The sequence below is a fragment of the Trypanosoma melophagium genome (genome assembly GCF_022059095.1).
Source record: "Trypanosoma melophagium isolate St. Kilda chromosome Unknown ctg3segment0, whole genome shotgun sequence".
NCBI classification, from domain to species: domain Eukaryota; phylum Euglenozoa; class Kinetoplastea; order Trypanosomatida; family Trypanosomatidae; genus Trypanosoma; species Trypanosoma melophagium.
In genome coordinates this window covers 78,392-99,897 of record NW_027125162.1, presented here as the reverse complement: position 1 = coordinate 99,897, position 21,506 = coordinate 78,392, and the positions used below count along the sequence as shown (strand labels likewise).

Here is a 21,506-nt window from a genome sequence, read left to right as displayed (position 1 = left end):
TGATACTTTCACCTTTGCCTCCTCTTGGCACTAAAAGAAAAAAAAAGGGGGGGAGAATAAATGCGGAAACCAAGTCTCTGGTTAAAAAATTTTTTTTTTATATATTTCTGACTTCGCATTTGATTCCCCTCTTTTTTTTTCTTTTCTTGTTTCTACTTATGATGGCAATAATGGTGATGGTGGTGATAATAACGAACACAAATATATTTTAGGCTTTCATTAGGCTACACATTATTATTATTTTTTTTTTTGGTGTTTTTCTTGACTATGCAGAGATGCATATTAATATACTTGTGCTCATTTTTTTTTTCTCTTTCAATTGCCACTTTTTTTTGTTTTACTATTTTTCTTAAACACATACAAAAAGAAATAAATCTCAAGAAAAGAAAAGATTAAAATCCACATAAGGACTTTTTTCGATTGGTAGGCGTAGAAAAAGAGAAAAAAAAGGAAAGAAATAAAGAGAAAAAGGTGTTTTTTTGTGTTTGTGTGTAACCGTAATGTCTGTGTTTGGTATTGACTTCGGCAATTTAAATTCCACTGTTGCAATCACGCGTCATGGTGGTGTTGACATCGTTACAAATGAAGTGAGCAAACGAGAGACTACTACTATAGTCTCCTTTGTAGAAAATGAACGTTTCATTGGTGAGCAAGGCGTTGACCGCTATGTACGCAATGCACAGAATACTGTTTTCCTACTTAAGCGATTCATCGGTATGCACATGGATGATCCACATCTTGAGGCAGAGCGACGATTTTTAACATGTGAAGTAAAGGGTGACGAAAGTGGTCGTCTCATGTTCGGCGTGAACTATTGTGGTAACATGACCTATTTCTATCCAGAACAGGTGTTGGCTATGCTGCTGCAGCGACTCCGCGTATATGTAAATGTGGCCGCAACTACAGATCCCAAAATTCCAGCTGACGCTCGTGACTGTGTACTTACAGTACCGTGCTACTACACTGCAGAACAGCGACGACTGATGTTACAGGCCTGCGAAATCGCCGGACTTAACTGTCTTTCACTTGTCAATGACACCACAGCGGCGGGTATTGATTATGGCATCTTCCGTGGTTCTTCACTGGGCGAGACAGAGGCAGAAGGACAGGTGGTCGGTATTCTTGATATTGGATACGGCACAACCGTCTTTTCGGTTGCAAAATTCTGGCGCGGTCATTTGAAGGTTTTGGCCCGTACTTTTGATCGTCATCTTGGTACTCGTGACGTTGATTATGAACTTTTTAAGCATATGGTAGAAGAGGTAAAAACCAAGTACAATGTGGATGTTACCAGTAATAAGCGGGCAAGTCTTCGCCTTTTACAGGCATGTGAACGACTTAAATATCTTCTTTCAGGTAATCAGGTGGCACAACTGCACGTGGAGAATATTATGGACATCGACATTAATATCTCATCATTTCAACGCAGCAAACTGGAGGAGCTTTCCACCGGACTTTTGGAACGCTTCAAGGAAGTTGTTAAACGTGGTTTTGATGAATGTGGGGTACCTCCAGCTAAATTCCACAGCATTGAAATGATTGGTGGTGGATGCCGTATTCCTATGTTTAAGCAGGCAACAGAGGAGTTGCTTGGGCGAACTCCAAATTTTACACTCAATGCATCTGAAACTGCTGCAAGAGGAGCAGCAATTACTGCAGCTGTTTTTTCACCTAAATTTAAGGTACGTGAATTTGTTGTAAGTGACATACCAACATATCCTGTTAAACTTGGCTATTATATGGAGAACGCCAATAGCACCAGTTCTGTGCCTTTCTTACCAGATATCAACAAAGTGGTCACAGTACTTGGTGCAAAAGATCACTATCCCAAAGTTTTGGAGATTACCTTCAAACGACCTGGTGGCTTTAAATTGTACGCATTTTATGATAATGAGAGTCCCCATGTCAAGGAAAATATGCCACTTGAACAATATATTATTGGTGAATGGGAGATTGGAACACCACGTAAGGATTCTACTGCTACTGAAGTGCGTGTGTGTGTACGCCTCCAACCTAATGGTCTTGTTACTATTGATTCCGCCGTTTCTGTTGAAGTGTATGAAGTGGAAGAACCTGCAACTGAAGATGATGATAAAAAGAAGGATAGCAGCAAGAATACAAGCGACGGAGCTAATGAAGAGACAGAGGGTGAGAAGAAAGTACCTGAGAAGGTGATGGTAAAGAAGCAAAAACAGCGGCGAGTGGAAATAAGTGTTACACCACGTCTTGATGTTGTTGGATTTCCTCCTTCCATGGTATTATTGTTCCAAAAACAGGAACAAGAGATGCATGATCGTGATTTATTGCTCACCAAGACACGTGAAAGCAAAAATGAATTGGAAAGTTACATTCTTGACAATCGTCCTCGCATCGCAGAAGGAGGTTTACTTGCTGAATACGTAACAAAGGAGCAGCAGGCAAAGTTTGTTCAACTCTGCAACGAGTACGAAAATTGGCTGTATGACGATGGTTCCGATGGGGATCTCGCTGCCTACCAGGAGCGTGTAAAGACACTACGGGAGATTGGCGATGCGGCGAACGGACGACGCCTCAACTACGAGGATGTCACCTTTGCGTTGACGACATTCAAGAATGATGTGAATAAGGCCCGCGAGTCGGCACTGCAGGCGATTGGCAAGATGGAGCACATCACGGAGGAGGAGCTGCGGGCCGCCGCCACGACCTGCGACGAGGCCCTCGCCTGGGCGGAGCAGGAGGTCGGGAAGTACCTGCAGGCGCCAAAGACGGCCGCCCCGAGTATCACGCGGGCGATGCTGCAGGAGAAACTGCACAGTGTCGTGGAGGGCGTGCGGGCCGTCGTGCAGCGGCCGGCCCCACCGAAGCCGAAGGAGGAGAAGAAGAAGACGACCGGCAACGAGGAGGCGGCGGAGGGAAATGCCCAAACTGCGCCATCACAGGCTTCTGCAGAGAATGAGGAGGCGCAAAAGGGTGGTGACAACCTAGACTAAACAGAATTGAAGTGCAGGACTTATTACAGGGCTTGAGACGACGTAAATAATGGAGGGAAAAAAGGAAACATTTGAAAAAGTGCAGTGCACAGAGATAAATTCAATGTTTTTTTTTTTTTTTTTACGTGATGGGAGGTTGAACTTGTGTATGTGTTTGTTTGTTTGTTCCTTGTGATTCACACTTGCGAAGATACGGGAATTGACAGTGACGCACACACAGTAGAATCCTATTATTATTATTATTATTATTATTATTATTATTATTATTATTATTATTATTATTATTATTATTATTTCTGCTAACTACTATTGGGAGAAATGTTTCAGAAATCTATGAAGAAAAAAAAAAAGAGCGAATGATCGGAAAAAAACTGAATGAAGAAAAAATTGAAGTGAAAGGAGACGATTATATATGTCTTTGTTTATATATTTCTCTTTTTTTTCCCTTATTCTATGTGGTTGACCCTGTACTTCCTTCTTGGAAGCATTGAAAAATAAGAGTATATAAAAAACAAGCAAACAAAACAACAATAACTTCATTATATTGTATTCTTCGATTTTTTTTCTTTTTTCTTTTATTTTTCTTCTTTAATAGGTAATAGCAAAAAAGAAATATACACCTTTCATCAAAGTATAGAAACGGATATATATATATATATATATATATATATATATATATATATATATAGGAGGGTATACATGGAAAACTGAACTGTTAGAAAAGGATACGCCCGGACCATCTGCGTTTTTGAATAAATTCGGTTTTACTAGTGATATTTAGCTTTTTTTTTTAAGACTTATTTTGTACTGTATTTATATGTGTATGTATTTTTGTGGCCTATTACTCTTTTGATTTTGTTTACGTTTTGATTTTTGCCTTTCAATTAACAAGATTCTCATTAGGGTTGAAGAAGGAATTAAATAAAGCTATCAGAGGTGCATAATAGTATCTAGGCTACACCACTGCTTAAAAAAAAGGTTACATAGTAGAGAAAAAGGGAAATATACATATAAATATATATCAAAACAAAACAAACAACAAAAAGAATTACCAAAAGAAAGGGAACATGTTTAAGTGTGCGAATCGTGTTCTCTTAGCCACTAAGACTATCCCCCTCAACCCACAGAAACCTTTCAAGGTACATACTGCTGGTCGTGATGATTTGCCACCTGTCCCTACTACTGCGACATACGACCCTGAGCAGATGAAGGCCGGTCTCGAAATGATGTTCCGTATGCGTCGTATGGAATCACTCACTGATCAGTCATACAAACTCAAGAAGATTCGTGGTTTCTGTCACCTGTACATTGGACAGGAAGCTATTCCTGTTGGTATGGAGAACGTTCTCACATTTGACGACCCTATCGTGACAGGTTACCGCGATCACGCATGGTACCTTTCTCGTGGTGGTACCCCTGAGGAAGTGTTTGCTGAAATGTTTGGCAGGGAGAATGGATGCTCCAAGGGAAAAGGTGGCAGTATGCATATGTACAAAGTGAAGAATAACTTCTACGGTGGTAATGGTATCGTTGGTGCACAAGTGCCTATTGGAGCAGGTCTCGCCTGGCGTTATGCATTGGAAAATCGCGATAAGCCATCTAATGTGGCTGTTACCTTCTACGGTGATGGTGCAGCAAACCAGGGACAAGTGTTTGAGGCGATGAACCTTGCAGCATTGGAGCGCATTCCTGTGATTTTCTGTTGTGAGAACAACCAATTTGCTATGGGTACGAGCAAGGAACGTGCCTCATACCAACCTGAAATGTACCGTCGTGGGGATTATATCCCTGGAATTCGTGTGGATGGTATGGACGTTCTTGCAGTGCAAGAAGGTACACGTTGGGCAAAGGAATGGTGTCTCTCTGGAAAGGGACCTATGGTAATTGAGTTTGACGCATACCGTTACGTTGGTCACTCCATGAGTGACCCTGATAGTCAATATCGTACAAAGAGTGACATTCAAGAAGTGCGTAAAACACGTGACTGCATTCACAAAATGAAAGATTTCATGCTTCAGGAAGGACTTATGACAGAAGATGAGATGACAAAACTTGAAAAGGAAGTGAAAAAGGATGTTGATAAACAGCTACAGAAGGCGGAGCGGCAGAAGCCAGCACCTCTTAGCGAGCTCTTCCAAGATATTTATAATGGTGAGCAGTACGAACACCGTACAACACAGGGAACTGTATACGCTATGCCATGATAACATTGGAAAAAGGACTGGTTTCTGAGTATAATAGGTGTGAGGGGAAATATATATATATATAGAGGAATATGAATACGAGCTAGCAGTTCTGCACGAAAATTTTCTACTTTTATGTTAACATGAAGAACTCTATTCTTGTGTTACTTGTGGTAGGGGTAAAAGAGGAGAAAAAAAATACGAAAACAAAATAGAGGGATGATAAACGATGGCTTTACATGGTCATGCGATATTTTGCGTAAATCCTAATCTTTGTAGTTAACTCTTTTTTATTTACTTGTTTATTGTTCTTCGTCTTTCTTGGTTTCGTACCATCATTATGCATATTGTACCCACTCTAACTACTATCACCACTTGTTCCGCTCCCAATTAAATGAGTTTTTATTTTGTTCGTGCGGAAACCTTAGGGGAAAAAGTTCGGGAATAAAGCAACGATCGAAAAATAGGAGAAATATTTGGTGGTAGTGTTGTTTTGACTTTTTTTTTGTCCTCTGGTCCTTTTGATTCTTTTTTTTTTCATTTGATTGATGCATTTCTTCAATGGTGTTTTCTCTCTTTATATTTCTTCTTTGACGAGGAGAGATAGCAAAAAGAAAATAAAGACACACTGTTTTTTTTGGTTTTATTGATTATCAAAAGTTTATGTAATGAGAAGACATCATTTTATCGCATTATCTTTGACATCAAACAGTTGCAATAGTTGTTCCTCACTATTATTACCAGTGACTATTGTAATCTCGTATAGGTTTGAACGCCTTCCATCTGGTCGAGTGCGATTGCCCAGGAAGGAGTCTAACGTTTCTTCTCCCTTCTCTTCCTCGCTGCGTGGGGCTAATGAGAAGGTGTTTGTGAACACCACTGGAATGCCCGTTGGTGAGGTAGAGGAGGGTCGTCGTGGTTTTCTTGGTTTTGGTTCTCGTGCTGGGCGCAAAATGCCACTGAATCCTCTGGCTGCCTTAAATCCGGAGATTCGTGATCCTAGTGAAGACCGAAGCACCTCTCGTTTTTTACTTGCATTAAAACGGTTAAATGGCAAGCGACGAAGTCGAGAACAAAAAATGACATTGCAACTTTCACCAGAACAGAAACACGATATAGTTAACCGCTACGCGCAAACTCGTTGGTACGGTTTTCTGTGGTATCCTGCTAGAAATATAACGGAGCGACAATTCAAGTGGTGGCGTCGTTTTGCTCACCTTGCTCTCCTTGTGTTGATTTTGCTTGGCTTATTCATTGCACTGATGCTTTACTACCGTGAGGTAGAAACGGTACTTTTGCTGAGTCCTGAAGACCGCCGTGATTATCAACATATAGTTTCTGGTATGAGGTATAGCGAGATTTACCACCTTGCAATGGATATTTTACAAAAAGAGGACCCACTGGAAGCACTACCTGCACCGGCGCGGTATCATTTAATTCTTGAAGCTGCTCGGGAAAAAGGATGGCATCAGATAGATTGGGAACTTGAGTCGCGTACGCGGTACCCTGATTCCCCATTGGAATCGATGGATTTCATTCACATGTTTTATTGGGGAGTAATGTACATAGGTTCTGCATTAACAGGGGGTGGGGAACTTTTCTCAGACCGCTTTGGCAATCTAATAGACATACAGAGGGAATATAAACGTCGTGAGATGGAAGAGAGTTTCGTGGAACACGGTCCAATAGCTCTTTCATCAAATAAAAGCGAGGGAAAAGGTTGAAATACATGTTGTGTAACGTATTAGTAGGTGCAAAACCCCCAGGAAAGATAGTTAAATGATGATGAAAAAAATAGTGAGACCAAGAGCAAATGTGTGATGGCTGTTGTGTATATGTGTAGAAGTATGTGTTTCTGGTGTACACAGTCTCTATCGCATTATTATTATTTTTATCTATTTTTATTTTTATTTTTTTCACATCACCTTAGACATCCTTGGTCTTGCTAATTGCTACACAAACACACACTCACACACACACTCTCTCACTCTCTCTGTATGTGTATGTCTATGATCAAATTATGATTATACTAGAAAATAATTTTTCTTTCCCTATTTCGCTGATTGTTATTCATATTATTATTATTATTATTATTATTATTATTATTATTATTATTATTATTATTATTATTATTATTATTATTATTATTATTATTATTATTATTATTATTATTATTATTATTATTATTTATTTGCTTGTCCATGATAGGAATAGCTGAAGGCCTCACACACAAGAGATGGCGTGCCCACGTGTGCAGTACCGCCGCCGCATGCACTATGCAACGCGCGGCAATCGCATGAAACTCGTCCGCACTCCCGGCAACCGCCTCGTCATGCAGAAGCGCGGGAAACGCTCGCAGGGGCCCCACACGCCGTGGGTGCTCGGCCACAAGCGCCTCGCCGGCACAAAGGCCCTGCGCCACACAGAGGCCCGCCTCGCCTCCCACCACAAGAAGAGCACCTCACGCCCCTACGGCGGTGTGTTGAGCCACGATCAGGTGCGGGACCGCGTCGTGCGGGCATTCCTCGTGGAGGAGCAGCGCATCGTCAAGCGTGCACTCAGGGCCCACGCCAAGTCGCAGACAGAGAAGAAGCGCCGCGATGCCAAGCGTAAGCGCCAGCAGGAGAAGAAGGCTGCTATCACGAAGAAGATCGCCACGAAGATTGGCAAAAAGACTGTTGGTGCAAAGAAGACCACTGCCAAGAGGTCTGCTGGAAAGGCTCCCGTTGGCGCGACCCTTAAGAAGAAGTAAACCAAAAAAGGACCAAAGATGTTGGTGTGGGAGGAAGCCCGAACAATAGCGTGATACTTCTTCCTGTACTAATGGTTCTTTCAGCTTCGCCTGTTTTGTTTTCATTTTTTATTTATTTGTTCCCTTTGAGTCATTTATATATTTATTTAATTTTTTTTTGTTTCCATTGTGATGGTTTCATATTCATACCTTTGGTTTTTTTTCTCTGTTTGCTTTTGATAATCTTTGCCTTGATTATGATTTGCATTGCTTTTTTTTCCCTTTCTCTTTATTTGTAGACTCCTTTCAAATTGTTACTTTATAAGAGTTAAAAATAAGTGAAAAAAAAAGACCGAGGATGATTCGACTACGGCAGCGTCAGCAGCTGCAGCCTCGAGAGCAACAACAACAAGAAGAAGGACGCCGTAAGACGTCTCTCTCTAGAACTCGGCCAGACGATGCTTTCAGTGATGAGATTGAGGAGGATCGGGAACGTTCGTTGCAACGACTACCTGCTTCTATCCAAGCAATGCTTTTACGAGCTAAGCGCACCCTTTCAACTTCGGAACTTAATATCATGGCAGGAGCAACAGCTGATCATCGCTGTGAAGCACTTCGAATGATTTTCGAAGGTAAATCAGCAGACGAAGCAGTGTCGTTTCTTCTTAACGTAAGTGATAGAACAAAAAATGGGAGAACCACATCAGGTACTGTTGTAACAGTGATTGATCCTCCTACAAGAGCTGCAACAATGCACAGTACCGTTGGTGATGGTGAAAGAAGCAGTAGTCGAGGTAAAGAGGTCTCGACATCATCCAATAACAAGTTTCACCCAATACAGCATAAAATTGTGGAACGTGCAACCCATTGTGTATTGAATGATTCTGATATTCCACCATCCCCGCTTCAAGTTGCTCCTATTCCTTCCAAAAGGGAAGCGAAATACAATGGACACACTCAACGTCCTCTCTTTCCTATTTCCACTGTTATGTCGCATTGTCACAATGCCCCTGATAGTGATGATGGTGAGGTAGATAGTAGATTGAATTCACCATCAATTCAAGCACCCTCAGTACGAACTCAAAAATCTCAAACTCCTGTGCAACCCCTTGGTGAGGTTAGAGTCAATACCTTCATGTACCCTACACCGGTACTGGTATATAAGGAGAAGTGCAGTAATGCCCCAGTATTGGCCAAACGAAAGAAGAGCAATGAGAATCGTACAGTGGAGCGACCACAAAGGGAGATGGACTCCCGTGCCGCACCAACAGATATGTATGCAGCACAAGTAAGCTGTTCGGCGTGGGATGAACACTACAAGACGTTTATTGTGCATCCCAACCAATTGCATCGATTAGAGGAGGAAAGACAGCTGCGGGCACCACCTGCTGCTGTTCGTCCCGGTACCAGCAGTGCACTTAGACGTTTGCCATCGGAAGAGCGTCGAAAATTTTCACGACAAAACACTCCATCAGCACGACTACGGCCTCGGCATCCAGCGTCTTTAATTAATTCTTTAACACCATTGTCATCATCAGCAGCGGATACATTTGACCGTAATATCTCTTCAAACTACGCTGACAAAAAGGTATCTTTAAAAGCCATACAAAGTCATCATCAAGAACGTTTCACAAAGGACGATAAGCAAAATTTGTCTACTCCAGTCGTACCGTCATTAAAAGGCATGAGGAAATGCACACGACGCAAGGAAGATGTCTTTACACGTTTGTACTCCTCTCATAACCCTTGTTTAACTCCACGAACAGCTATAAGCCGTGAAATAATATCTGCAAGAGGCGTACGTAGTGGTATCACCACACCTCGATGCGGTTTTCAACGTCGAAATTCACCTGCCACCAATAATCGTACTCCACGGCGCAGAGGAGAAACAATGAATGACTATCCTTTTGGTATCTCTACTCCAAATTTGATGTCATTTCGTCGTCGTAGACTTGGTACAAGTCGTACTGACACTCTTTCAGACAGCAAAGGAGTTTCATTGGCAGGTGCAAACTTCTTTATGCGGTCATATACATCTGCAGTAAAACCGTTATCTCGCTCTTTTTCTGCTCAAAAACTTCACCGAACATCAACTGCAGTGAATTACACTTACCGTTATAATAATGATGGTAACATTAAAAGTAATTTTGACTACCATTATAATCGATATGCTCGTACACCCACTTGGAGGGATCGATACCAAGAGTATGCGGTTCAAAGGGAGGAAAGAAATGTGTCCTCTAAGGTTGGCGCTTCCTCACATTATTTGAAGCTTAGGCGCTCGGCAACCATGAATGCTCTGCGTTAATTCTGCAGCCCTTCATTGTATTATTTTTCTTGTTCAAGAAAGAAGGAGGTTGGGGGGGGGGGGGGGGAAAAAGAAAGAGAATGGCTCTCACTTTACTCAGAATGATAACAGAGAGAAGAGATGGGGCATAGATTTTTTTTCTTGATTTAAAGTTCCCCCTCTCACTCCAATTGTATAAACTGTCTAGATACTCACCCTCCTGTTCGTCTTTTTTTTTCCAGACTGTTATTTTGTCTAGAAATCAGCCATGTGTTTGAATTTTTTTTCTGTTTGATTACTCGTAGAACTGTTATCTTTTTTTTTCTGTTTTACCCTTTTTTGCTTATTGTACTATGCCTCTGTTTCCGTACGTTTGTGATGCTGCATTTGTATGACTGTGTTTGTGTCTGTGTATGTGTGTATAACTCCTTATTTTTCTATTTTCCACTCATCTCTCTTGTTTACATCTTGTCTGCTGACCACTTTCCATTTCTGTCTTTTTGCTGGGAGTTGACCACGGTACAGGAAACGCAAGGTCTTGACAGAACTGTTTTTTTTTTTCAGTGGGTGTGGAGGGTCCCTGATGTTTTTATGTAGAGGATGAACCGGTGATGAGCTCCTCCGGTGGTTAATGCATCACGTTAAATACAGTTACACAGAACATTGTATTTTTAATCTGCCCAATGTAATAATAAAGGCTCAAAATGAGTCATTTAAATTAGAAATAATACGTTTCGAAAAAATATTTTTTCGCCTCCGTATTTTCTTTCGTGAGATCTGCTATTTCTTCCCCCTTTTTTTTTAATTGCTTCTAAATGGAACTGAGGAAACTTGTTTCGAGTGTGCATATCGGTTATAGTTCTTGTTTTTTATTCACCCTGAGCGCAGGTAATAACAAGAGTGAGTTTGGGCTGTTTTCACGGAAACATACGCACGTGTATACATAGGCAAGAAGCAAGGATAAAAAGAAAAAGAAAGCAAGAGCAAGGGTGAAGAGGAAATAAGCAAAAAGGAAGAAAAAAAAACCAAATCACTAATATACATTAGTCTTGTTTGTCTCTGTAAGAGCTAGAAATTAGTTACATCGAGAGAAAAAAAAGAAAAGGAAAAAAAGTAGAAAAAAAAAAAGAAAAAAAGTTTAGAGGAGGCAATAGGAAAGCGTGTGAACATCTTCAAAAGTGAGTGTGCCATTACTGTGTTTAACAACAGACAAATCACAGGACCTTACAAGTAGTACAAACCCTGAAGGGGGCAAAAAAAAAAAAAAGGTATAAGATAGAATCAACGACAGTCGACAGGTACATTTGACATTGATGTCAGATTGGGACAACTTCCCACCGGTGGCGGTGACGGGGGAATCACCCGACGGGGCGGCCCCGGCAGCGGACGTTGATTGGCTCGCCGGTGGCGTTGACATCTTCAGCGGCGGGGCGAACGCTCTTGTGAACCCGCGGGCTGTGCGGCGGGCGGAGACGGCGCCGTCGGTCCTCACGATGTTCTCCGCCGATGGCACCCTCTGCGTGGGCGGCAGTCTCGAGGAGGAGGTCCCCCCGGAGGAGGAGTACCGCTACACCGAGGAGTACCACAACCTCTACTACTCCAAGTTCCCGCGAGACCCACGCATGCTCGTCCCACTCCGAAGCCGCGGGGGACTCAAAAGAGTCGTGGAGACAACGCTTCCGGGTCGTGGTATCACCACAGCAAACAAGACAACGTATGAGAACGCCAAAGGTATTACAGATACTGCCACTACTACTACTACTACTAATACTACTACTACTACTAATAATAATAATAATAATAATACCAACCGCAATAACACAAAGGCCATCGGTTCTAATTCCACTGCTACTCCTGGATTGAGGACAAATCATGCTAATAGTGAAACACTTAGGGATGCAGGGGAGAATGGTGTGGCTTTCGCTAAAAGTGTCCTGGAATCATTGGCTAAAAATCAGTCAAAGCAAGGGGAAAATCAAACACCGACATCGTCAAGCATAGATGCTTGTCTGGTTTCTTCTAATCTCCCTGTTGAAAATATTTCAAGCAATGCAACCCCAATGGGAAGTTGTCTTCAAGATCATCTTGATCAGAGAACTCAAAGCTGTGGTGCTTCTCCTAATCGAGATGAGTCTATAATTCATGTGGGACGGCAAAATGGAACTCCTTCACATTGGGTATCTCGTGGTGGGACACGTTCTTTTCAGAATGGAAGTGCTAAAAATAGTACACGTAAACAAGGAAACGGTAATGATGGAAATAACAACAGATCGATAAGGGATGAATTCCCATGGTTGCGTGAATACCTTGATGGGGTACGTGCAGATTGCTCCTTTGATGATATAAAGGGTCATGTTGTTACTCTGAGTAAAGACCAAGATGGAAGCCGATTTGTACAACGTCTCCTTGAAGATGAACGAAATGTTGAACCTATTTTTAATGAAGTTCTACAAAGTACCTGTGAGTTAATGGTTGACGTTTTTGGAAATTATGTTTTACAAAAACTTTTGGATGTGCTACCTGTAGGTAGTGACATGTCAAAGCAACTCATGGGAAATGCGACTGGGCGCTTAAAAGAGTTTTCTTTTCAAATGTATGGTTGTCGTGTTATTCAACGATTTCTGGAGAGAGGTTCACAAGAAACACGTGAAGAGATACTGCACGAATTAAGGGACTCCCTCGTAGAGTGTGTTTTTGATCAAAATGCAAATCATGTGGCGCAAAAGATTATAGAAGTAATGCCAAATAAAGCACAATTTGTAACGGAAGATTTTTTACCACGTCTCCAGTCACTATCAAGACATCCTTATGGATGTCGTGTATTGCAGTGCGTGTTTGAGAAATGTTCATCTGCTACTGAGGTGAACATTCGCCCTCTTCTGGAGGCAGTACTTGAACACTTACATGAATATGTTATGGATCAATATGGTAACTATGTGGTTCAACATGGTTTGCTAAATGCTCCTGAAGATTTGCGAAAACGATTTGTTGATCTTTTGATTCCTCATGTGTACGCATTGTCTTGTAGCAAATTTGCATCTAATGTGGCCGAAAAAACTATTGTTAAGGCAAATGATGAGGAATTACAACGTATTGTGGAGGCGCTTACTCGACCACTGGGTAGTACAGAAGATGGAAACTATCTTGTACTAATGATGCAAGACCCTTATGCTAACTATGTTGTACAACGTCTTCTTCAACAAATAAATAAGGATCAACAAAGTCACATTGCTGAGCAGACAAAACCGCATATTATGAACATCCGCCGCTCAGTGTACGGTCAACACCTTGTACAAAAAATGGAAAGCATGGGAATGTTCTCGTTTGGAGAAGGAGAGTTATACAACATTCCTGTTTACCGCGAATACAACACCGTTGCCCGTGGAGGCGGAGGCGGAAAGAAGAATCGCGGCATGATGGGAGGCCGTGGGGGCAGCCATGTCCGTTCTCCCCCGCAGAGCAATTACCTTGCACCAACAGAAAGCCCACCAATGACAACAAACCCGTATCAACAGGCCCCTCCGCCCATTTCAGTGGCCGGCCGTGCGGCACTGCCGTTGTCCCCGGCACCGGGGTACAGTTACAGATACATGGGCTCCCCACCAGAGATCGTTTTATCACCACTGCAACAACAACAAGAGCAAGTGCAGCAGCAACAAGTCATGCCGGGTCCCAATTTGACCGTTGGTGGCCAACCTTGCTATCCTACAATGCTGCCACAACAGCAGCAGCAGCAGCAGCGACAATCGTATGCGTTTCAAGGACAGTATAGTCCATACCCGGCGGTGGATGCCACGACACAACAACAACAACAGCAGCAGCAACAACAACAACCATTACAAATGAATAAAACAAACAACGTTTATGCAACCAACACAATTTATGCTAACGGGAATGGCCTTATAAATCATGTACAAGGCGATGGTTGGGCACAGCCGTACCCCACCTTTTCTCCTCCATTGCAACAACCTATGTTGTACAACGGCACTAATCCCAATGTCTATCCTGGCATGAATACAGGGGCACCAAGTGATCGATATAATCCTGTTGGTGCACCACCTCCATTACCAATGCAGTAAACCTTGCGATTTTTTTTTTCTTCGATGATTGAGTAAAGGGGTGGTCATGGCGTTGCATTCGTTAGAAATTGCGTTTATAGTAGATTAATAATTGATCTCCAACAAAGAGAAAAAAAAAAACGTCGACGATGACCAAACAATACCTACCCTTTCTTAACGAGGGGATAAGCACCTGTGAAGAAAAAAAAGAATCCTTGTATGTATGGTGGTTTAAATTAAAAGAGCAAAAAAAAAAAAAACGTTATCAATGCAAGAAAAAACAAAAAACAAAAATAAAATAACAACGACAAACAATAGCGCAAAGAAAAAAAAAATAATAATACAAGGAATCTAAGCAAGCAAGGAAAGGGAAAACAGGTTTGTGAACGATTTTAAAACAAACGCCATACTTCTGATGAAGTTTTCCATTATCCCTTTCTGTCACTGCGTGAGGGGAAAAGGTGTATGGGCAATACCAATATATGGGTGTCTTTCTTGCTTTTCTTTATCATATCTTTTTTACTATTATTATCTATGACTGTTTTTTTTTTCTGTGTATGTTTTGCTGTTTTCTTTTGGTCCTTTACTCCTTTCTTTTTTTGGCTTTTATGCCTTCTTTTCAAGAGGTCATGGTGTTATATATACAAGGATTCCCTACCCCTCTTCCCACGCTTGTGAGAAAAGATATGTTTGTCTATGTATTTGAGAATATGGATGTTTGTGTTTGTGTGTGTGTGTGTTTTTTTTTTTCTATTATTATTATTATTATTATTATTATTATTATTATTATTATTATTATTATTATTATTATTATTATTGCTGTGCTCTTGTACGTTTATGTGAATATCTTTTTGAATGATCTGATATGTATTTTTTTATGTGTATAGTGTATGTTCTGGTATATATGTATATATACGTATATGTTTCTTTATTTTTTTTTCTTTTCTGTATGTTATATGTGTGGGCCTCTATAGTCAGTTTACCACTTATTTATGGGGGAGATTAGAATGGATAGTGTTTCTTTACCCTCATGACATTTCATGTATGAAACTCTGCATGTGTGGCAGAAAAACCATTCATCTTTGCGTTGATGGATGATTCCCCCACCCCTTTGAACTCAGGTGCTCTGTTTAGCAAAAATAGATTGAGCCAAGAGAAAAGGATAAAAAAAAAACTATTAGTTGAAAAGGAAACAAAAAATATTACAAAAAAGGGAATAGAAAAACAAAAAAAGAAGGAAAAGGATAGGTGACAACACACACGAGATAAAGGTAGAAGTGTGGAGGGGATATATCGTATTTTTGATGAATAGCTGGAACCTTTTTTTTTCTTATGTTATTTTGACACGCTGCACGCAGTGAAGTATAATCTGTGCAGTCGCTTTTCTTGGGATTTATAATTGAAGAACTGTAAAATTACTGCTTTACATGCACGCTTTTCTTCCGTCCGTGTTTTTTTTTTTTTGGTATTGTTTCTATGTGTGTTGCTGTGTTCTTTATTTATCTATTTATTTTTCGATGCAGTTTTCTATTAAAGGAAACAATAATGATTGATGTATGTCTTTAATTTCTTCGAAAATGTTTTTGTTATTTTCACTACTACAGTTTTTCTTTCATAATACTCTCTGTTTAATTGGCTTGAATTCTTCTTTTTTACTACTTTCTTCTACAGAGATTCCACCCCTCCCCATTCCTTTTTATTCTGTTTATATTACATAAATAAGTACATATATTCAAAAAACTTTTGCCTGTATCGTTACATTCGTAAATATTTATCCAAATCTAGGTTCACGTGGAAATAAAAGCAAGAAAAAAAAAAAACGGGTATAATTATGGGCAAGTCTTAGTAACGATTACAGCGCAGACAGCAAGGGGGGAGGAGGGTGGGGGGAAAGTAAAGCATCATGCATTCTTTATTAAATAAGGACGAAAAAAGAAGAAAAGCGTTAGGAATATTTTCTTGTAAATGAAGAAGATAGAGGTATATTGGCGAGGTCCTCATTATTGTGCCGATGACCCCTTCCTAATTTTTCTCCCCTTCACATTTATAATATTATTCCGTTCTTGGAATACGATATGAAGGAAGCAAAAAAAAAAAAAAACGAATAGAGCAGAGAGGGCTTATGCAAGTAGTTATAGTACCAAGGGAGACGAAACAAAGTGTGAAAATAAGAGAGTAGGTAGTGAAATATGGCACATTGTACGCCAATTGTCTATTTCTATTACCCACTGGTAAATTTTTTTCCCCTTTACCTTTTTTTTTACCATCTTTTTTTTTTTTTGGCCTCTTTTCAATCTTCAGGAATATTTCCTCTTTTGGAGTCTTTTTTTTATTATCTTTTTAAACATTTTTTGACGCGATGAGAGGGTCTTGGGGGAGAGCCACTCTTGGGTCTCTCATTTAAAGGTAGTTTTTATTTACCTATTTGTGTCTGTATCCAGGCTTTATCATTGCATGTGAGGGTCCATATTTCACAGATTGAAGCATCGCTCTTTGTTTTTAAAGGAGCATGCGTCTATTTAGTGCATATTTCTTCTTTTATGCTTGTTTTTTTTTTCTGGTGCTCGGTTCTTGTTTTCATTTTTTTCATTCACTTTTGTTGTTGTTGTTGTTTCTCTCTCTCTCTCCCTCTACCTGCATGCGCAGGTGAATATCACCGTGTGTAACACAGAACACCACTATAGCAAGTCAACTCCTTGCCTTTTTGGTAAGAAGTTGTAAAGGTAACGGAGGGGGAAAGAACGAAAAAACGAGTGAAAACGAGACGATAAAAAGATAAAGAAAGAAAATAAGGACGCAAAAGAAAAAAAGGTACTAGCAAGAAATCTTTGGAAATAGATGGCGGGAGATCTCGAACGATCTAGACGTCTCTATCAAACCTTGCTGTTGCCAGATTTTAGTGGTGTTGATGAAGTACGCCAGGCATACAAGGCGTTGGCTCTGAAGTATCACCCGGATAAAAATCTTCATGACCCTTCAGCAGCTGAGAAGTTTCGTGAAGTTCGTGTGGCATATGAAATACTTTCATCTGAGGAGCGGAAACGCAAGTATGACTGTACGCTCCGCCTCTTTCAACCACTTGGATCAAGCTCCTTTGCACCAGGAGGGAGGGGCGTACCATCTGCCACAGGAGAGAGTGGTATGTTTTCCTCATCTCCAATAGGAAATGCAACAAGTTGTATTTATGAAGAACTCTTCAATTACGCGGCAAAAAAAGCCGAACGGCAACAACGTCGCGCATCTCCAAGTCGTACTCCGCGCGGAGACCGTGCCTCGCAGTACACAAAGGAACAGAAGGAATTCTTTAGGAAGCGCGAGAAGGAGCACCAGGCCGAGCTTCGCAAAAGACTGGAGCAAGAAAAACGCGAGCAACGCGCAAAAGAGTTGGAGGCACTACGCCGTGAGCAAGAAAGACGTGAAGAGGCGCTGCAACGCTCTCAACAGCGACGGCCACGCACCACTGTCTCCTCACGTGCGTATTCTTCTATGGGGATTCGACGTTCTTCTCCGTTTCCCCGCCCCGCTACAGAGCAGACATCGCCGCAGTCGGATGATCTGAAAAAGAAATTCGCGAAGAGCAACTCAGCGCGTGAGATGCACATGAGTTCCAGTTTACCGGAGACAGTGCGGGCGGTGCCATCACCACGACATCGTCGTCCTTCACTCGATATTGACGCAGAACGGGCAGATCGTGTGCGGCGAGAGAAGGAGCGACAGGCGGAAGTGCGGCGCGGCGAACAGGAGAAGTATTTGGACCGTCTCATGCGACAACGCATTCGTGAGGCGCGACTCCGCGAGCGTGAGGCGGAGGAGGAACTGCGGCGTGAAATTGATAACCAGCAGCAATTGCTCGTTCTTGCAGAGAAAAGTGAGCGGGAACAGGTGCTTGCGCCACAGGAGCAACTCGAGAGGCGGCGACTCTGGCGTGAGTGGCAACAGGAAATGCGAGGACGAATAATGTCAGAACGCCGCATTGGGCTCGTTGTCGCACATAAAGAAGCCCTTAGTCACCTTCGTAATAGTGAGGCAACAGATTTTGCATACTTGGAGCTACACTTTCGTGAAGGGTTTGAGCGTGTTTGCTTAGTGGATGAGTACAGTCGTCTGTTGCGCGAGGAGGCGAATGAGTTGCAAAAGATGGGGGAACGAACGCTCGTGAAGGAGGCATTGGGAGATGGATGTGCCGCTATCTTGCATGAGGAGTACGTGTCTCGGAGTCTCTTACAGGTGCTATTAGATGAGTGGAAGCAACGCTTGGAATTGCAGCAAGAGGAAGATAAGGAAATTTTGGAATTAATTAGACGACGGGCGAATGAGCGACAGACGGTACACCTCGCTGATGAAGAAAGAACACGAATCTTGGAACGAAAGATAAACGCCGCAACCATTGCTCTTTTACAAAAGGAAATTCAAGAATTAAAGCTCGCATTGCAACCCGGTTTTTCACCATTGCGTACTGAATCTGTGACAAGTGGTGGTATTACTACAATACCACGATATCCAGCCGAAACCACGCAATATATACATCAGGAAAGTCTTGGTCTTTCAGGTAATGGTACCTGTAATGGTGATGGTTGTGGCAACAGTAAGAGTGGAAATAGACGTGTGTGGGTAGAAAGTTCTTCCGTGCGAATTCCACACCGTGGTACACCTCTTAGTACAATTACATCATCACAATCGCGTTGTCCATCATCAACATCAACACCAACACCAACAGCAGCAGCAGTTCCTTTACTTGGGGTAGAGGCTGGAGAAGCTGGCGCACTGCGTCGTACAGTACTTGCTGAAAGCAAAGTTTCTATGAGTCCACTACCTCTGCATCATGATAGTGTTCATGGCAATAGTTCTGCTGGTAATGGATTTTCGAAAGTTACACCAACGTCTACACCACCGTCGCTTGAAATTTCTTTTAACTCTCGAGAGTTTTGCGTTGTTGCAGCCACTCTGGAGCCTCAGTTGTTGCAGTCTTCTTTGCATCGCAACGAAGGTCACTAACCCCTGCGCAGAAAGCATTGTGGTAGATGGTTCGGGCTTCACCCACTAGAATTTTGAGGATTTCGTTTTCAGAAGGGTAGTTCACTCTCTGTACATGGATGCAACCCATATTATTTTTGTTTCTCCTGTCATTTCCATCGTATTTAAGTTGTAGTAGAATACACCACTTGTCTTCTTACCCTTCCCAAAGTAAGACAGAAAAAAAAAACGTAATTCTTGGCGGCTAATTGTATATTTTCATTCGAAGGCGAGCCATTTTTTTTTTTTTTCGTTTTCATCAAAGGAGAAAGAGAAAAGGGGGTCTCGCTGATTTGTCTCATGTGCTGACCTACTCTGTTAGCCAGCTCCTCTGATGATAGTTTTTTCTGGATCTTTTTTTCTTTCTCTCTCTCTATATATCCCATGTTCTTTTTCGCATGTGGTTGTCCAGTTTTTCCTTTTTTTTTTTTACTCGTTTGGTTTTTTGTGTCTTTTTTTAAATCTTTTTCCTTACATCTTATGCTCAAGCAAGGAAAAAAGATTATTTCTAGACAAACGGGTGCAGTTTTTTTCAATCTTTTTTTTCTTTTTCTTTTATGGACCTTTTGTGAAACGTATGAATCAAAATCTAAGAAGAGGCAGTGAGATCTCTTTATTCTGGGCTGTTTTTGTACCAGTTAATACGGTTTCAAGTGTATTATTATCATTAGATGATAGTATGAGTAAGGGTTTTCGGCTGCTGCATTTCACTGAGAGGCCTTTTCTCCCCATGATTTATGGTATTATCATTGGAGTGAAATAATGTACGCGTGATAAATCTCTTTCGGCCTCTGGTGGCTATGATTTTGGGTATTATTACCACTACTACTAGAGCTCATCCCTCACGAATACAATGATGCTCAAGGTTCCTCTCTGTATCGTTGTTTTGTCTCATCATCATGTATGCTCTTTTAAACTCCAGATTCTTTGCTCAGAGGCGCGACGGGGTTGTACAATTGAGACAAAAACAGAAAGACAGGAACTTACAATTCTCATTTTTTCTCTTGTGATCAATGAAATAAATCAACAAGCGTGTTGAAGGAGGTGGACCAATTTTTCACTTCTGCCCTCTGTCGTTACTCTGCATTATTGTGAGTTAAGATGATAAAGAGGTCTTGATTGACATAAAGTTATTCTTTTGTTTATAACTGGAAAAAAAGATGCACATCGCCAGCAGTGTTAACATCATGCCATCGTGAAATGGAAGTAGCGATTGTTCCTGGTCAATCTGTACATCTGAATTTTTACACTCTACTCTGTTTGTATATATATATATATCTGTGTGTTTGAGTGCCACATGCAAGAAGGAACAGGTGTAAGAGAAGTGTATACACTTATGCTTAAAAAAATAAATAAATAAGGATATAGTGAGATAAAAGGTGGGGAAGTGTAGAAAGAATGAGAAAGAAAAAGATGATTTTTGCTATTTATTTACTTTTTTGTTTCTTTTTTTTTCCTTTTTTTAATTCGTTTTTTTTTTTTCTTGGCTTAAAGAGAAGGTACTTAAACGCCTTGTATTTTGTATAGAAGTTCTGTGTTTATTTGTGTGTACATATATATTTATATATAAAAGAAGAAAGAAATAATGGGGTACAATTTTTCACGAGCACAGATGGAGGATTATAAGGAACTCGTCAAGAGCCGCTTCTCGGAGGAAGCAATCGGGTTCCTGTATCTCAAGTTCCACAAGGCGGCGCCGGATGGACTTATGACACCTGTACAATTCAAAAGATATATTGATAGTACCGGTGTATACAAAAATTATAAGCGCACACACCTCACCACTTTATCGAGTGAATATAATAATAACAATAATGGTGGTTACAGCGATCATAAGGCGTCAAGAATGACTTCAATACAAGTTGTGGACCAGGAGATGTATTTACACCTTTTTCGTGGTTATGATCGTGACTGTGATGGTGTAATTTCCTTCCGGGAGTTCCTATTATATCATCTTGCTGTGATGTATAGTACAGAGGAGTTATTTGTTGTTGTTTTTAACGCCTATGATGATGATCAAGATGGTTATCTTTCTCACAGTGACATATACAACACCATTACCGCAGCAACTCGATATGTAGGTGACTGTGACGTTGAGGACCGTGAGGTGAAACGTGTTATCAATGAAGAAACACAACGTCTCATGTGCTTTCTAGATGTGCGGAAAGATGGACGAATCCGAAAGGATGATATGCGTCTTATCACACAAAAGCATCCTGAAGTGCTGGAGAAGATGAAAAATTTAATGTAGATTTCTAGAGCGCG

The 21,506-nt window shown here is 41.2% G+C and overlaps 9 protein-coding genes across 9 annotated transcripts; 8 read left to right on the top strand and 1 right to left on the bottom strand.

The window, feature by feature from the left end:
• Positions 1-500: 500 nt before the first annotated feature.
• On the top strand, positions 501-2,969 carry LSM04_007508 (Heat shock protein 70 family; the record flags this gene model as incomplete). Its single annotated transcript, XM_067336961.1, has 1 exon — positions 501-2,969. The coding sequence occupies one exon, from the start codon at positions 501-503 to the stop codon at positions 2,967-2,969; it is 2,469 nt and encodes an 822-aa protein (XP_067189920.1).
• Positions 2,970-4,036: 1,067 nt separating this feature from the next.
• On the top strand, positions 4,037-5,173 carry LSM04_004895 (Dehydrogenase; the record flags this gene model as incomplete). Its single annotated transcript, XM_067336960.1, has 1 exon — positions 4,037-5,173. One exon carries the CDS (start codon positions 4,037-4,039, stop codon positions 5,171-5,173), a length of 1,137 nt encoding a protein of 378 aa, XP_067189797.1.
• Positions 5,174-5,820: 647 nt separating this feature from the next.
• On the top strand, positions 5,821-6,876 carry LSM04_005181 (uncharacterized protein; the record flags this gene model as incomplete). Its single annotated transcript, XM_067336959.1, has 1 exon — positions 5,821-6,876. The coding sequence occupies one exon, from the start codon at positions 5,821-5,823 to the stop codon at positions 6,874-6,876; it is 1,056 nt and encodes a 351-aa protein (XP_067189812.1).
• Positions 6,877-7,388: 512 nt separating this feature from the next.
• Positions 7,389-7,904, top strand: LSM04_007013 (Ribosomal protein L34Ae; the record flags this gene model as incomplete). The annotated part of the gene is made up of 1 exon (XM_067336958.1): positions 7,389-7,904. One exon carries the CDS (start codon positions 7,389-7,391, stop codon positions 7,902-7,904), a length of 516 nt encoding a protein of 171 aa, XP_067189891.1.
• On the bottom strand, positions 7,614-8,009 carry LSM04_001550 (uncharacterized protein; the record flags this gene model as incomplete). Its single annotated transcript, XM_067336957.1, has 1 exon — positions 7,614-8,009. One exon carries the CDS (start codon positions 8,007-8,009, stop codon positions 7,614-7,616), a length of 396 nt encoding a protein of 131 aa, XP_067189630.1.
• Positions 8,010-8,241: 232 nt separating this feature from the next.
• LSM04_009598 (uncharacterized protein) lies at positions 8,242-10,191 on the top strand (the record flags this gene model as incomplete). Its single annotated transcript, XM_067336955.1, has 1 exon — positions 8,242-10,191. The coding sequence occupies one exon, from the start codon at positions 8,242-8,244 to the stop codon at positions 10,189-10,191; it is 1,950 nt and encodes a 649-aa protein (XP_067190005.1).
• A 1,292-nt stretch (positions 10,192-11,483) lies between these two features.
• LSM04_009228 (Pumilio RNA-binding repeat) lies at positions 11,484-14,249 on the top strand (the record flags this gene model as incomplete). The annotated part of the gene is made up of 1 exon (XM_067336954.1): positions 11,484-14,249. One exon carries the CDS (start codon positions 11,484-11,486, stop codon positions 14,247-14,249), a length of 2,766 nt encoding a protein of 921 aa, XP_067189987.1.
• A 2,817-nt stretch (positions 14,250-17,066) lies between these two features.
• LSM04_006620 (DnaJ domain) lies at positions 17,067-19,223 on the top strand (the record flags this gene model as incomplete). The annotated part of the gene is made up of 1 exon (XM_067336953.1): positions 17,067-19,223. One exon carries the CDS (start codon positions 17,067-17,069, stop codon positions 19,221-19,223), a length of 2,157 nt encoding a protein of 718 aa, XP_067189875.1.
• Positions 19,224-20,826: 1,603 nt separating this feature from the next.
• Positions 20,827-21,492, top strand: LSM04_002419 (EF-hand domain; the record flags this gene model as incomplete). The annotated part of the gene is made up of 1 exon (XM_067336952.1): positions 20,827-21,492. One exon carries the CDS (start codon positions 20,827-20,829, stop codon positions 21,490-21,492), a length of 666 nt encoding a protein of 221 aa, XP_067189667.1.
• Between the last annotated feature and the right edge of the window lie 14 nt (positions 21,493-21,506).